This window comes from Schistocerca cancellata, chromosome 2 (genome assembly GCF_023864275.1).
Source record: "Schistocerca cancellata isolate TAMUIC-IGC-003103 chromosome 2, iqSchCanc2.1, whole genome shotgun sequence".
In the NCBI taxonomy this organism is placed as follows: Eukaryota; Metazoa; Arthropoda; class Insecta; order Orthoptera; family Acrididae; genus Schistocerca; species Schistocerca cancellata.
This window is the reverse complement of record NC_064627.1, coordinates 137235399-137252804: the sequence shown is the minus strand read 5'-3', so window position 1 is coordinate 137252804 and position 17406 is coordinate 137235399. Positions and strand designations below refer to the sequence as shown.

Sequence of the window (17406 nt, the reverse complement as noted above, 5' to 3'; positions counted from 1 at the left end):
TCGCCAGAGGGGAGAACATATTGATAATTAAAATAAAATAAGATGACTTTTAATGATTCTACTTTAAAAGTGTCGGCCAATTTCTTTTTCGTGAAATTTACTAACTTTTCAGTATCAGTTGTATGTGATGAAAGAAACTACAGTTCTTACTGTCTCATTGCAGATGTCAGTTAAAATAGCGTATGTAGTAGTATTGACCAAGCTAGAATTGAAATGAGCCCCTGACTGTATTTTGTGGAATAAATCAAAGGAATAGTTTTCAACTTGCCTGCATTGGAAATATACAAGACCCATGATTTGTAAGACTGGCAAATGATGTGTTGTGGTCTTGCAAAAAGGTGAAATTGCATGTCTTTTTTCCAGTGCAGCACACAACATTGCCATCATATATATGTTGTACAGCATGGAATATATTGTAATACAGAGAATCCTCAACTTGCTAAATTGTGAGCCTGACTTTTTGCAGACATTGATGTGATGTGTTGAAATATTATGGATTTACTTCTTGCTAATACAATTGTAGTGTGTTTGCAACTGGGGATGTTTTACATCGATAATATTCACTGTATGTACAGTAGGTAGTTCTTGATTTGATGGTGGTTATTTCCTTAATTAAAACAGTGTCATTGTTTTAAGTAATACACTGGGAACTATGTGTTTTTTACTAGAAAACACAAACTAAATACAGATGCTACATTCGCAATTCATTAACTATTAACACCATTTGTGACAGATAGAAAATTGTCATTTATGTGTGTGTGTCTCAATTCGGTGAAATGTACACAAATACTTATTACTATGTACATCTTCACTGATCAGACAATTTGTAGTTCGCTTTGAACACAGTCTACAATTACGTGGTATGGCATAAGAAATAAGAACTTTCGTATGAAGCGTTTATTGGGCTGTGTTATTGATTGTATCATTTGACTGATTGATACTTCTCTTTTCTTCGTGTGATTAAAGAACGTGCCCTTTCCAGCAAACATGTGTATTTGATGTTACGGAGGCACAAAGTGTAGCTCATTAATCACAGCTATCTCATTTGGCAATTGCTGCTGTCTGACTGGTAGTAGAAGACAGTATGCTAGGGATAATGCTTGTGCCTCCTGTGCTTGTTGTGTGGGGAAGGGCAGTCCAATTTTAGCAGGCCCCTGTTGTATGACTCAGGCCTCCAGATATAGCAGCAGAGTGGTTTGTGTTGGCCTGACGCCTTCCCAGTTCACTGCCTTGTCGTGCAATGGCTGATTGTGCTTTCACCTGTGATACTGTTCGCTATAGTTGGATGGTTCTCAGTAAGTGAACTTGTGAAGTATGTTGTGACACATGCACGATTTGTGTTTCTTTGTAATTTCTTATGGATGTTACATTGTGATATTTCTGTTCGGCCTCTTAAAAGAACCCATTTCCTCCAATACACAATAATAAACTAAGTATTTATATTATAGTTATAAAACTTTGGCAGTAGTCAGCATAAATCCAGTTTGTATTGTTATTTCAATTCTTTACTTTAGTGACAGAAGTTAACAACAGAACCTTTACTCCACATTTCATGTAATCAGTTACAGTTTGGCAGAAAATAATACAGAAAGAAGGAAATGGATAGCAAAGTTACAAGCATAACATTTGCATTAGGACTCCATAAATTGGACACATTTTATATTAACTTTCACATTTATGCAATGCACTATTAAGTGTTGGTTCTGTGGCACAAAATAGAAATTACCTGTACACTTCAGCAGGTCAACTTAAAATACTTAGTTTCAAGTTAAAAATGTGACTTACTTGATGAAAAAGTAGAACTTGTTTATTGATAGACAGTAGAGAATTCTTTATCACTCTTGTTACTCCAGCCATTGTTCATATCGTGTGTGTGTGTGTGTGTGTGTGTGTGTGTGTGTGTGTGTGTGTGTGATCATCATCTGTGATACCCTTTGACATGAAGTGTTACGTTCAGAGTTGTGTATGAGCAGCTCACCAGACTTTTCTCACTTTATTGACAATTTTGAAAGTGCCTTGAGTATCTTCTTATATAAATCAACTTTTAACTTAATTCATTGTACTGGGATTACAGTTTCTCAGAGGCTAGTATATATTAATTTAGTCCAATAATGTTTCAGCATACTGAATAGGCCTACTTATTGTAAACAACCTAATTGTCTGTTCATGATTGCTATTATATCTTTCTTTTAAAAACACACTTTAATGCATTTTGCCCACAGCCGTCATCAAAATCACAATTAAAAAACTTCATACTCTGTATTTCATCTGATTAAGTAGGAAGAAAATATATATAACTAGGCACCTTCAGTGTAATAAGTTTCATATGAAAGAGGCAGATGTATGCTGTAATGTTTAAATCTTATTTTCTTTTGCTGTCATGGTTTTCATGGTCCAGTAAGCTTTAAAAAATAGTAATTGAACATAAACAAATTATTGCCTTACATATACATTAGAAATGGAATGTCCTCCAAATTATACATATAACTGTTACTGAACAACTTTTTCATAGGCATTCAAACTAATTGTCCAGATCAGTAGGACTTTAACTCTACCAGCAAACATGTACGTAATGATGTATAAACTTTCTACAAACTATTTGTAATTTCTAAAGCTGTTGAAAAAAAAGCTGAAGCTAGAGACACTGTTTCCATCTGCTTCCTGCAGAACAGGAATGGATTTCACACACATCCCCTTTGGCATTCAACAGTTAGAAATAGGCATTTTCAAAATGTGTGTGAAATAATTAAATGTTGTACAACTGTTCTCTTTCAGGCAGCAGCAGCACGACACACGAAGAATTGGACAATGTGTATCTAATGTTGGATCCTCAGTTGCATCCTATTTCTCCAGACAACACATGTAAGGAATCGGTGCAAATCTTCGAGGAGCACAAGCGGGTATGTGAAACATGTACATAGAGTTATTTGTTGTGCTCTGTACTAATGAATATAATTTACTAAAGAACTTCTGCTGGAACGTTTGTTTGCTACAGGTAGTTTCTTTATGACAAATGATTATTTAACATCTGACTTAACTGACATTGAATTTATTATAAAACTGCTCTTTGTGTTATCTCGTAATGCCTTGAATGATATCTAAATGGGAAAGTTAAATAATCAATAAATGTGGCAAAGAATTTAAGAATTTGTTAAAATTTTGGTAACCACATTACAGGGGGGGGGGGGGGGAGTTTGGCTATGTCTTATAGTCTGCAGTAACAGTCAGCTGAAGCAGGAGTTAATAAGGAAAAGAACACAAGATGTAACAGAAAAGTTAATAACATTCTGAAACCAACTAAATCCAAACAAAGAAATAGGCCAAATATTAAAATAAGACATGACATCAGATGGTGCCAAATGTGTTCCAAGCTCTTAAGCAAGGATCACTAATGAAATACTTTTTGGTACCACCACATCATCATTTGTGTACTTTTCCAAAATTGGACACTTTGATAAATATAAGTGTCATGGCCACAATTTTGGTAAAAACACACGAATTTTTCTTTCTTTTATGCAAATAATATAAATAACACAAGTGAAAACATTATTTGATTATATTCAAGTTTTCACTCTTTTTGTAGAACAGTTGGTAATTTTAGGGAAACTGGACCATCCCCACACTAACCATTTTCATTGGAAGATTTTTTTATACAAATTTCATAAATTGACAGCAAACACAAAGATTTTTTAAACCACATTTCCTTCAATGCCAAACTTGGAGCTGCTAATTTACTCATCTCCACCTTCAGCAACATATCTCTCATCTTCTTCAGTGACTCCATTCTTTGATGATAGAGTCGGCTACAAGGCAAGATACACAGATGGTATCTAAGGAAGGAGTTCTTGAGATTCTCAAACTGTGTCTCCGTAATTTTCATTTCTATTGGTTTACAACACCTTAGGCTGTAGTGTGCTTAAAAGCCAAGGATAACCCACTCTCCTTGTACAAATATCAGAATATGTTGCAATATCCTCGACAACATTATCCAGATTCTTGCTGCTGTATTGAACAATGCATGATGCAATTTCATATGCCCTCTTCATGTCACATAAATGCTGTAGCATACCAACTCCCTGGGGTAATGAATTTCGAGATTACACACAGTTTATTGTCTGCCTGTGTGTTCCCCAAATGCAGCTCGTGTGTTTTTCAGTGTTTTTCTTTGTCCTTTATTTGCAATTTGGTTATCAGTTTTAAATTTATCAGATATTTAGCAGGCATCTCTCTTTTGGAATGTAGAAAGACAGAGTGTTTTCACAAAAACGTTGCCTTTAGGCCTTTTCCTTAACGGGATGCAGTTCTCTCTCTCTATTGTGGGTACAGATCAGTTCAGTGTGATGTGATTGCTGGTATCATGCTTGTATCTCATATCCCACTACTCTTGGCTGTTCCAACTCAGGTGCCCACCCGTGAGCAGCTGAGTGCCCAGGATACAGGTGGGCTGGGGTGAGCAAACACCCAGTCAGCTGACACGTGGGCAATCAGGAACAATGCCATAGCTTGAGTGATCATACTGCCCTGGCTGAGGGCCAGGTGGCAGTGGTGGCAAAGAGGCTTGTGATGTGTAGAACCCATGCAAATAGAGCCACCTGGTGGGTAGCCTAAAGTACCCGCATATGCCCACAGACAAGCTGAATGCCACCCGGGTGTGTGTGCGCCCTGGGGCAGCACTGAAACAGCATACACTGCTTACTAATTTTAACTTAAAATTTTACACATACAAATATGTATGTACTGTTGTATTTTTACCTACTTTTGATGCTTTCAGAGTCACTATAAATATTAAATTCCAAATTTGAAGACTCTGTGGACAGGGCCTGTTAGACTGAGAGAGATCTAACAATGGAAAATCCAGGATGGAGTGTAACAATATCATGAGAAGAAAAGTTGCTACTCACCATATAGCAGACATGCTGAGTCACAGATAGGCACAACAAAAAGACTATCACAATTATAGCTTTCAGCCATTAAGGCCTTCATCAACAATAGATACACATATGCACAGGCACGTGCACACATGAATGCAGTGTCGGGCAACTGAAACTGGTTTCAGCTGTCTGAGACTGCCGCCGTGTGTGAGTTGCTTCTGTGGAGGCAAATCTGTTGGGTCATTGTGGTTCATTCCAAACCACTAAACAATTTCCCCGATGGAAAAGATGAGTATTAATTGTGTTACAGAATACTATTCTAAATTAGACTATGTTAATGAGATTGTGTACCCATGAATGAAATTAGCATTATAAAGTTACTCCCCCCAACACTCAGAAGAGCCTTTCACCACCCACGTAGCTTCCATACTATGCAGGAATAGTTACTTTGAAAAGCCAAGAGTGATTTCTTCCCTCGATCATGTTCAATCCAAGCTTGTTTACAGTCTGTAATGACATTCTCACCAACAAGACGCTATACTCAAACCTTTCTTCCTTTTCAGAACAGAAAATCTCTGTAAAATCCAGCTAAAACAGAATTTGAATTTGCTACTCATGCTAAAACATTAATGGATTGATACTGCTAGAAACTCACTAACTTGTAACAGTGTCCAGCTCGGAGTTAGTCTGAGTAAATCATGGTGATGGGACAAGAATTATGCTATCAATCAAAGCAGAGGTGCCGGTGTACAGCTCTAGCACACTGTAACATGTGTCAGTGTTGTGGGTTGTATTTCAAAACTCTCTGTATTGCTGTTTGAAAAGCATGAGAGAGCTAATGGCATATTGATGGTTTGAGTTTGACTATGGAGCCTTGTCATACAGATTAGTTGGTAAGAAAGTTGCCCATGGAAAGCAAGGAAGTACAAGTATTTGTCGGGCACTGTACTTCCATTCTCTCTCTCTCTCTCTCTCTCTCTCTCTCTCTCTCTCTCTCTCTCTCTACAGTGAATATAGGATAAGAACACAAGTGACGTAGAGGGTTTGCTCAAAAAGAGTCAGGACATAATACATAAATTTCATGTCATAAAGGAGTAGTGCCAACAATTTAGATGACTCAGAAATCTTCAGGAGGCCTTTAGGTCTTTCTTCAAAATTTACAGTTGGAGGTGCTTGACATCACAGCCGTCTCCATTCAGTGAGTATAATGAATTATGTAATTGTAGAAAATTACAAGACATGTAACCTTCAAGGTGGTTTTTTTTCCCCAACATGAAAATGTTATCATTATTATCATAATCTTGGACAGTTTCCAGCCTCTGGCCGGGTCTATATGGAACATAGGCCTCTCCATCATCTTCTGTCTTGCCATCATCTCTCCGTCTTCACCCTAGTCTGGTCTTGTCCTTTCTTCTGGACGCATTCCTCTACTCCTTTAATCCATCTGTCTCTTCCTCTTGGTCTCTTTCCTTCCAGTTTCATCTTGGGTGTCCTCCTGGGTATCCTCTTCTCCTCCATTCTCTTAACATGTCCATGCCATCTCAGCCTTGATTTCTCTATCTCCTCCTGTAGTGGCTCCACCTTCATTAACTCTGTGATCCTCTCAGATCTTAACCTGTCTATCTTTGTCACTTCAATCCTGTTTCTCAAGAATTTCATCTCACTAGCTTGTACTTTGCTTTTCTCTCTTCCTTTCATAACCCATGTTTCTGATGCATATGTCAGGATCTGGACATACCGTATTTACTCGAATCTAAGCCGCACTCGAATCTAAGCCGCACCTGAAAAATGAGACTCGAAATAAAGGAAAAAAAAAATTCCCGAATCTAAGCCGCACCTGAAACTTGAGGCTCGAAATTCAAGGGGAGAGAAAAGTTTTAGGCCGCACCTCCAAATCGAAACAAAGTTGGTCCATTGTAATATAAGACACAATTTAGGTCGAATGAATGACGATACAGCTACAGTAGTTTGGTTCGAGTCGTAAGCTTAGCAGTTAAGCTTTACCACATAGCCATTGCTATGCGTCAGGCACTCCGTCCGTATTTATACGGGTGCCCTTCCTTTTTCACGTGCTTCGTCTGGTTTGAATCGATTGCTTATTTTGTTTTGATCGGATAAGTGCCGTTTTTTTTTTTTTTTTTTTTTTTTTTTTGTTATAGGTGTTTGCGTCACTCTTAAGCTGAAAATGCATTACTGCGCTGTGTCAGGCATTGTTTGTCGCATTCTGATAGTGCCTGTTTACGGCCTGTCGCGGCTCGCGGCATGGCTTGCTTTTGTGCGCGCTACCGCCGCGAACAAATAAAAAATAAAAGAGAGGAACCGTCTCATTAGCGAAACAATGGCAAGAGACTGCTATTTGTTGTTACTTACACTGCTGCTTTCTTTGATGATGATCAACAAGAATCAAATAATAGACTGTGTATGATAGAACATGTTCTGAACGAGAGTTAGGCGAAAATTTTTCTCCGTTTGAAAATCTTTACGGCCGCTTCTTTATTACATCAAATTCTGCACAGAAATTAGAGTCATCTTAGATTTAAAAATATAGTCACTTGCCGTGCTTCATTTCTGACTATCACTATTAGGCATAAGAATAATACGAATATAAACATGACACGATACGTATATTCTTCCGCGTTTGCTGTTGTCTCACTCTAGTTTCGTAGTTTATTAGGCAGACAGGATTTAAATGAGATAGCAGCAAACACGAAAGAATACATGGCAAAATGTTTATATTGGTATTATTCTTATGGTGAAGAGAATACTGTATGTGATTCAAATTTCATCAGGTTCCTATTAGCAACCATCTCTTCTCACGGGTAGGAAAAAATTCAGAACGTAGAGTTGGCCATATTGACAAACATCCCAAACAGTCTTGCCAGTCAGATTTTCGTAGTACACTGAAATTGTGCTACATTCGAAGATGAACAATATGGAATTTGTATTTACTTCGTTGGATAATGTATGAAAATGCAGTGGTCGAAACTCGCGGCGGAGAAAAAAAAAGCTCGTCTTCCACTTTTTTTTTATTTATTTACTGACGCAGAGGTTTCGGCGCCAGTATTTATCTTTGTGCCTACATAGCATGTCTGTGTAGCACTACATATATTCGACGTCAGAAGTTAGTTGTGGCGGCACGTACCATCATTTTTCATAACTTCCGCTTGCTTTGCACTCGATTCTAAGCCGCAGGCGGGTTTTTGGATTACGAAAACCGGAAAAAAAGTGCGGCTTAGATTCGAGTAAATACGGTAGTGTGACAGGTATAAAACATTTTTACTGATATGGGGTACATCCTTGCTCCATATCACACTTCTGACACTCTTCCGAAATCCTTCCTCTTTTCTCCCCCGCTCGTTTATTTCTCTGTCATTATTTCCATCTTCCTGTATCGGGATTCCTAGGTACTTGAAACTCTCCACTCCTTTCAATCGTTCCCCACCAATTGTTATTCCAGTTGTTCCTCTCTCCTTCTTTTTTGTTTTGATAATCATCTCATTCTTTCTTATACTAAATTTCATCCCATATTCTTGTACTGTTACTTTAGTACTTCCTCCTCCTTACTCCCCCAAATTATCAGATCATCTGCAAACATCATAGCTTTCATCTTCCTTTCACCAATTATTTGTGCTACTGTACTCATTATATCTTCAATCATTACAATGGGGAGTAATGGTGAAAGTGCACTTCCCTGCCTCAAGCCATTCTTCTGTTCAATCCAAGCTGATCTCTCTCCTCCCATTAGTACATCTATGCTATATTCATAGTGCTGTTCCTGCAGTTGTCTTACAGCAAAAATTAGATCCACCGTGGACCTTCCTGTTCTGAAGCCATGTTGCTCTTCTAATTTGCCCTGAATTCGTGCTTCCAAAATTTTCTCAAAAAAGTCTCTGTATGTTTTTGAGTTCTGAAAGCCGAATCAGTTTCAGAAACATGATCCATTCTCAAGGAAGCTCAGTTACTCCCAAGCATAATTTTTAAGTCATTCCATTTTTATCTCTTTGCTATTTTATTTTATATTCATTCTCACACTGCAGCCTAAACAAGCAGCAACAGAAGCAATGACTGCTGATTCAAAGTGACTCCCTTCTGATATGCGTTCATACAAATTATCTCACTTTACATCATCTCATTCTCTACATTCTAAATATTCTTAATGCAGTATTCCATACTGACTACAATTTCAGACAGAAATTGTGCATTGAATTAATTTGATTCCTGAGAGACAATGTGATGGTCAACAAACAGATTTATAGGCTTTCTGATAAAAATTAGTGCATAATATGTGTTAGTAATACTGCAACAAAAGTATCTGTATTTGAGTACTTCATCAACAGTCGCAGTGTTGCTTATTGTAAGTGGGTATCTTGAAATAATTTTCCTGAGTAATTTCAAATAGCTGAATGGAATTTTGCTAATAGTCTACTCAGAACATTGGGTCTATCAAGATATTCGAATTATTGCTTGTTTTCTTAACCTGTTTACTAATCAGTTTCAGATTCAACAATGTTGTGTAAGTTACCATGGAAGGGCTACAATGTCTGCTGATTCACTAATAAACAGTAGTTATACTATCTCTGTTGAAACAAAGCAAATAATATTCTTCTATGATGATTCTATTTCAGGGATAAAAATGCACAATTCTATGTGAATTTTTAATCAAAAATTCTGATCAGAAATTCACTATCAGGGATAGTTTTCCTGTAATTTGAAAGTTTATATAGCAAGGAAGCCATTATTTGCGGTAACTAGAGAAAAAGTTTGAAAATAATAGTTGGCAAGATTAACTTCTTCATTGATGGCCACTGTATTCAGATAGTGGTACTTTCGTCTTGATTGTGTACTGTGATAAATGCAGCTTTCATCCGCCCCTAATCCAGTAGTCACTGCAGGAAGGCCCATGTGTTACAGTGCCTAAAGTGATTAAGATATGATCTGTGCCAGGACAAATGTAGTTGTTCAATGCTGCTCTTAACACAATCAGATTTAAATGATATCGTGTGTGACGTATGACTAAGTAAACAAAATGCAGAACTACTGATTCAAGGCTACAGCAATTTTTCTCCACCAAAGTGCTAACATCTGTGGATTTAGACTCACATAACATATTTTCATTTACTACATCGCAAGTGATGGTGCACTGACAATAGTGCTGTGGGCTTAATGAAAGCACTTGACTTCAAATACACTCCACAGGAGTAGTGACTCTCTACAGGTGCATCATAAATAAGTCTCAGTAGAAATAAATGCCCCCTATCGCAATTGCATATGCCAGTTTGGCTGAAGAAAGACAAGATTTTAGAAACTATTGTCATATTAATTAAATACAGTGAGCATAAATGGAAGATTTGTTGTAGTTTAAAAGTATTGCATTTTAATTGGGAACTCAACAAGGCTACACGGAATATGCTTGTTTTCTTTGCGAATGGGATAGTTGTGATAGAAAGTCCCGGTACATAAAAAAGAAATGGCCTGAGCAAAATTGGAAAGTGGATGAAATAAATGTTCAACATCAAACTATGCTAGCTCTTGAAGGTATCCGTCTTTCATCTTGTCACATCAAACTCTGTTTGATTAAACAATTTCTAGAGGCCGTGAATTGAACTGGCAGAGGCTTTGCAAATCTTGCTGAAAAATTTCTTCATTTCTCAGCAGCAAAAATAAAAGCTATATTTGTGGGCCTTCGCCTCCAGGAACTTCAGCTAGATCAACTGACGTAGAAGCAGGAGCTTGGTAGTGTTTCCCAAGGAAGTAGTAAATCAAATGATCAACATTTATCAAGATCTTGAGTGCAACATGTCTTTGAAAGTACATTTCTTCCCAGAGAGATGTACTGATGTACTGCACCAACACAGAAAAAGATTCCATAAAGACACATCTACCATGGAAAAATGGTATGAAGGGAAGTGGGTGCCTACAGTGTTGGCAGACTATTGCTGGAGAATTATTCGAGACAAGAAAGAAAGAAAGTCAATACAAGAGAAAAAAGACACGTGTTTTTTTCCCACATTTGTATCATTTTCTCTTTTTCTGTATACCTCCTTTTAAAACACATGCTGGAAATTTACTGCTTTTTGTGAACACAGCCTCAGACATCAATTTTGAAATTGGTACAAGAATAACAACTTTTCTCTCCAGAATAAGGAAAAAAAATTTAAGAACAATGTACTCAATAAAATTACAGTCTATTTTGAATACTTTTTAACTGCTGAAGTATTGCAAATTTTTTCATGTGGATTTCAGAGTGTCAGGGAAACTAGCTTCCCTCCATCATTTTGTTGTTTCATTTCTGTTTGGGACCCATGTCTTTTCCCCGCTAAACAAAATTACACGGAAAATCATTTGGACTTTTAAAACTGTGAAAACATTGCATTTACTTTCGGTCAGCATACATGTAATCTGATTCCAGTTGTACACAAAGCTTAATACTTCATGGTAAACCGCACTTCATTGTATCTTCTGATATGACTGTGGTATCAGCCATTTCATTTACTCTTAATTGCTGCTAGTCCAGTACCATGTTGTATACATTGCCTTACTATTTTCGAATGTAGTTTGGGATGCCTAATGTGGGTCATCTTCAGGTTAGATAAGGCCATATTTGAATTTATATATGTTTTTCTTAAGTGTTGGAAGTAATTATGTGGGCTTTTGCTAAATCTTGACAACTTTGGATAATTATTTTTGACAACACACAAAATTTTATGACGACACAGTTGTCCTGTTTATGCATTTCAATTAAATACACACACAACACAACACTTCAGAAAAGCTACACAAAGAAAAATATTTCACAGATCAAAAAGAAATTTGAGCTACGTATAATGTAAAATGTATCAAGAAGAAGCAAACAAAATATCATTGGTATCAGCACAATTCAGTTGCCGATTTTCTCTGTAGCCTTGTATAATTTTCTTTTCTTGTACATACATTTGACTCAAATCTTTGCTGTTAAAATATATGGAACCCGTATTTTTGTTAATGGCTGCGAACCCTCAGACATTATTTCAAAACTGGACACTAACAACTTCAAAAAACTACCTTTTACCATTTCATTATATTTGTGCATATAATGAGACAGCATTACACAGATGAAGGAATTAACAACTTTGTAAGATTTTATTGTGTCTTTCCTTACAGTGATAGTTCTCTAATTAAGTGACAACTAATGCCAATTGTATTCCATTCTATACTGCTTTGTCCTGATTCTCATGGAAGTCCTATCAGTGTCTCTTAGTAATTTTCTGCTTTACATAATATGTGAAATGTCAGCATGATATTTGGTGTTACAGTTGGCACAAGAATACCTAAAGGTGCAAACTGAGATTGCCTACCTGTCTCGACACATGGATCAGTTAGCAGAAAGGCTTAGTGAGGCCGAGGGCCTGAGCCAGTTGGACCAACAGGACTCGGAGCGGCTGCAAGAGGAGTTACGCAAACTTGAAAATGAAAAGGTGGGTGATACATTTACATTGACTTACATACTTACATTCATCTGTCATGAATCAATGGAAAACACGATGTTTCAAAAGTATGTGTTATTTATTAAATTAAAGTGTAATTTAGAAAAAAACTTTGTAATGGATTGGGGGAGGGGGGGGCATCATCCAATTTATTGCCATTTTTTATTGAATCCACGTGGTCCCTTGTTGGATCTTCTTGTATGACACAGCAAAGTTGGAGTAAATGTGCTCCATCTGGCAGTGCTATACCACTACCAGCAATCAGTGGCAATTTACGTTGAAATATAATTAAGTAAGACATTTAGCTTTAGTAACGACCTCACAAATATAATCTCTAAAGAAGTTGGTTAAAATGTGTAAAGCTGAAAACTGCACATGGAATAAACTCATCTAAAAATTCAATTGTCAAACACAAACATTCACATAGAGTTTAAAATTGTGAAGCTAGTCTTTTTTCTAAAATCTGATGTGAAATCTGGTGTAAGAACAAGGTAGAATATTCAACAAACCTTAAAACTGTCCAGCATTTTTCGCATCATCTACTTAAAGGAGGAGCAGATAAGTTGCTAAATTAATATCTGCCCTGTCATCTGAATATAAAATACTTGCAATTCATTTAAATGTGACATCTGTATGCTACAGGGATTTCATAATATTTTGACGATTTCCATTTCAAATAACACACGAACTAATCACAGAACAGAGTTGAACATTTTACGCAAGATACATCATTTATTCACTTTTAGTTATGAAATACTACGTTGGACAACTGATGACCATTCACAGCTATACAATACTCGAGGCGTTTCACCTAGTTTTTGAACGCCTTTCATAGCTGCTGGACAAATTCTGGAAATGTCAACATGAACTTGACCTTTTAGCTCTTGCAAGCTTCTCGACTAGTTGTTTGGGCACTTTTTTGTAACGAATGACAAAGGCTTGCCTGTAAACTGTCACACTCATGTTTGAAGCTTATGAAAGGCATGTTGCATACGCATGACAGATTCGCCATAGTGGAAATAGCACTCCACTGTGAACGCACATGTTGGTGTGACCGGTTCGACATTATTACTGACCTGTACAAGGGATGAAACTTGAGACTCTGTACTGCTAATAGATATTTACTTCTGTGAGTTGATTAGATGGTTGAATCACTCAAATGGTATGTTGACTAGAATGAATCATTGCTACTGGATAATATTGTGCTAATCATTGCTGATTCTGTAATTTCCTTGTATTTTAACACTGAAGAGGGCTATTTATAGCTGAAATCTGGATAAGAAAGAATAATAAAAATCTAGTGGGGTTGTAACTGATTGCTATGTTCCCGTCCTTCCTAAATAATTAGTGTCAATATTTTGCAGTCACGACTTATTAAGCTGATGGTTTGGTAGGATTCACACCTGTCTTCTTTGGAATTGGAATTATTACATTACTCCTGAAGTCATGGTACTTCACGCTTCTCATATATCTTGCACGTCAGGTGTAATAATTTTGTCATGGGTGGCTCTCCCAAGGACCTCAGTAATTCTTAAGGAATGTCATCTGTTTCAGGGGCCATGTTTCCAGGAAGATTTTCCAGTGCTCTGTAAAATTCTTCTCACAATATATCACGCATTTCATCTTTGCCTACTTCTTCTGCTCTTTCTATAATATTGACCTTAAGTTTGTTTCCCATATACATACCCTCTATATACACTCCTGGAAATGGAAAAAAGAACACATTGACACCGGTGTGTCAGACCCACCATACTTGCTCTGGACACTGCGAGAGGGCTGTACAAGCAATGATCACACGCACGGCACAGCGGACACACCAGGAACCGCGGTGTTGGCCGTCGAATGGCCCTAGCTGCGCAGCATTTGTGCACCGCCGCCGTCAGTGTCAGCCAGTTTGCCGTGGCATACGGAGCTCCATCGCAGTCTTTAACACTGATAGCATGCCGCGACAGCGTGGACGTGAACCGTATGTGCAGTTGACGGACTTTGAGCGAGGGCGTATAGTGGGCATGCGGGAGGCCGGGTGGACGTACCGCCGAATTGCTCAACACGTGGGGCGGGAGGTCTCCACAGTACATCGATGTTGTCGCCAGTGGTCGGCGGAAGGTGCACGTGCCCGTCGACCTGGGACCGGACCGCAGCGACGCACGGATGCACGCCAAGACCGTAGGATCCTACGCAGTGCCGTAGGGGACCGCACCGCCACTTCCCAGCAAATTGGGACACTGTTGCTCCTGGGGTATCGGCGAGGACCATTCGCAACCGTCTCCATGAAGCTGGGTTACGGTCCCGCACACCGTTAGGCCGTCTTCCGCTCACGCCCCAACATCGTGCAGCCCGCCTCCAGTGGTATCGCGACAGGCGTGAATGGAGGGACGAATGGAGACGTGTCGTCTTCAGCGATGAGAGTCGCTTCTGCCTTGGTGCCAATGATGGTCGTATGCGTGTTTGGCGCCGTGCAGGTGAGCGCCACAATCAGGACTGCATACGACCGAGGCACACAGGGCCAACACCCGGCATCATGGTGTGGGGAGTGATCTCCTACACTGGCCGTACACCACTGGTGATCGTCGAGGGGACACTGAATAGTGCACGGTACATCCAAACCGTCATCGAACCCATCGTTCTACCATTCCTAGACCGGCAAGGGAACTTGCTGTTCCAACAGGACAATGCACGTCCGCATGTATCCCGTGCCACCCAACGTGCTCTAGAAGGTGTAAGTCAACTACCCTGGCCAGCAAGATCTCCGGATCTGTCCCCCATTGAGCATGTTTGGGACTGGATGAAGCGTCGTCTCACGCGGTCTGCACGTCCAGCACGAACGCTGGTCCAACTGAGGCGCCAGGTGGAAATGGCATGGCAAGCCGTTCCACAGGACTACATCCAGCATCTCTACGATCGTCTCCATGGGAGAATAGCAGCCTGCATTGCTGCGAAAGGTGGATATACACTGTACTAGTGCCGACATTGTGCATGCTCTGTTGCCTGTGTCTATGTGCCTGTGGTTCTGTCAGTGTGATCATGTGATGTATCTGACCCCAGGAATGTGTCAATAAAGTTTCCCCTTCCTGGGACAATGAATTCACGGTGTTCTTATTTCAATTTCCAGGAGTGTATTTCTTCCAACTTTCAGCCCTCCCTTCTTTGCAAAGTACTGCCATTTCCGTCTGAGCTTTTCACACACAAACAACTCCTCTCTAATTTTCATTTAGGCAGCATATATCTTTACCCTCGTTATGCACCCTCCTACAGCCTTGCATTTGTCCTCTAGCGATGTTGCACTTTCCAGAATCTGTTTTTAGATCTTCGTGTTCCCTTTTGCTTACTTCATTTGCTGCTTTTTTATATTTTCTTCTTTTATCAGTTAAATTCAGTATCACTTGTGTTATCCAGGGATTTCTACTAGACCTTGTCTTGTTACCTATATGATCCTCTGTTGCTTCCTTCATTTTCTCTGTATGTTGTATTCCTTTCCTGTTTTGGTCCAACATTGCCTAATGCATCCTCTGAAACTCTCAACAACCTCTGGTTCTTTCAATTTATCTAGGTCCTATATCCTTAATTTCCTACTTTTTAGCAATTCTTAACCAGTAAATTATGGTCAGAGTCAACATCAGCCCCTGGAAACTCTTTAAGTATTTTAAAACCAGATTTCAAACTGTGTCTTACCATCGTATAACTAATTTGAAACCTTCCAGTATATTCAGATCACTTCTATGTATACAACCAAATAGTGAAAAGTCCAGTATAGAATAAGAACGATCGTGAGAAGGATAAAATGCTACCCACAATATAGAGCAGATGTTGAGTTACAGGGAGACACAACAAAAAGACTGCTATACATTCAAGTTTTCAACCAAATGGCCATCTTCTAAAGTGGAAAACACACACACATTCACACAAGCACAACTCACACACACGACCACTGTATGGCAGTTGTGGTCAGACTGCAGACAACAACTGCGTTGGTTGGAATCAGTGATTTAGTATGAGTAGTGGGGTAAGGAGGTGCAATGGGAGGGAGGGATAGCTAGGTAGGAGTGGGGAGGAGGGTTTAGTGCTGCTTCTGAGAGTGTGCAGGGATTTGGTGGAGACAGGGTAAGGCTGCCAGGTGCAGTTGGGAGGGTTGGAGAGGGCAGTAGCAGAAAGAAGAGGAAGGGAAAAAGACAATTGGGAGTGGGTAAGGGATTGGCAGGAGGAAGAAAGAGACTAACAAAAGTTGTGGCGGGGGGGGGGGGGGGGGGGGGGGTCATAGGAATGCAGGATAAATTGCAGGGAGAGTTCCCACCTCCACAATTCAAAATAGCTGACATTGGCAGGAAGGATGAAGTAGACATCAAAGTGAAGTACATTGTGTGAGGTGGCATATTCAGCGACTGGATGGTCAGTTTGTCAATGGCCATTCATGCAGACAGCTTGTTGTCATAAAACTAAATGCCCTAACAGGCCACGAAGGCCTAATGGTACTGACTGGCCACCATGTTATCCTCAGCCCACAGGGGTCATCGGAGGCAGATATGGAGGGGCATGTGGTCAGCACACCACCCTCCCGGCCATATGTCAGTTTACGAAACTGGAGCCACTACTTCTTAGTCAAGTAGCTCCTCAGTTTACCACACACGGGCTGAGTGCACCCTTATTTGCCAACAACGTTTGGAAGACCGGATGGTCACTCATCCAAGTGATAGCCCAGCCCGACAGTGCTTAACTCAGTGGTCTGACAGGAACCGGTGTTGCCACTGCAGCAGCAAGGCTGTTGGCTTTGTTGTGGTCATGCCCACATATAAATCACAACATTTGTTTGTCAATCACATGACTGCATTTACAAGTAGCTCTGCCTTTGATGGGATAGGAGATGCCTGTGACTGGACTGGAGTAGGTAGTGGTGGGAGGCTCTCTGGGACATGTCTTGCATCTAGGTCTATCGGAGGGACATGAGGCATCAGGCAAGGGATTGGGATGAGGGTGGAGTAAGGATGTGAAAAGATCAATGATGTTGCACAGGTTCATTGGACAGCAGAATACCACTGTGGGTCAGGTGGAAAGTATAGTGGCTAGGATATTTTCTT

The 17406-nt window shown here is 39.5% G+C and overlaps 1 protein-coding gene across 3 annotated transcripts in view; it reads left to right on the top strand.

Annotated features, from left to right (window-relative positions):
- Positions 1-17406, top strand: part of LOC126161412 (mitogen-activated protein kinase kinase kinase 7-like) — a 182457-nt gene that overhangs the window by 127856 nt on the left and 37195 nt on the right. The window contains exons 10-11 of one of the 3 annotated variants that reach the window (XM_049917200.1): positions 2776-2900; positions 12164-12325. The exons of 1 other annotated variant lie outside the window; for it this stretch is intronic. In XM_049917200.1, the coding sequence (XP_049773157.1) occupies positions 2776-2900; positions 12164-12325 (287 nt within the window). The remainder of the gene's footprint in view (positions 1-2775; positions 2901-12163; positions 12326-17406) is intronic. One more of the 3 variants, XM_049917201.1, reaches the window with a different exon arrangement.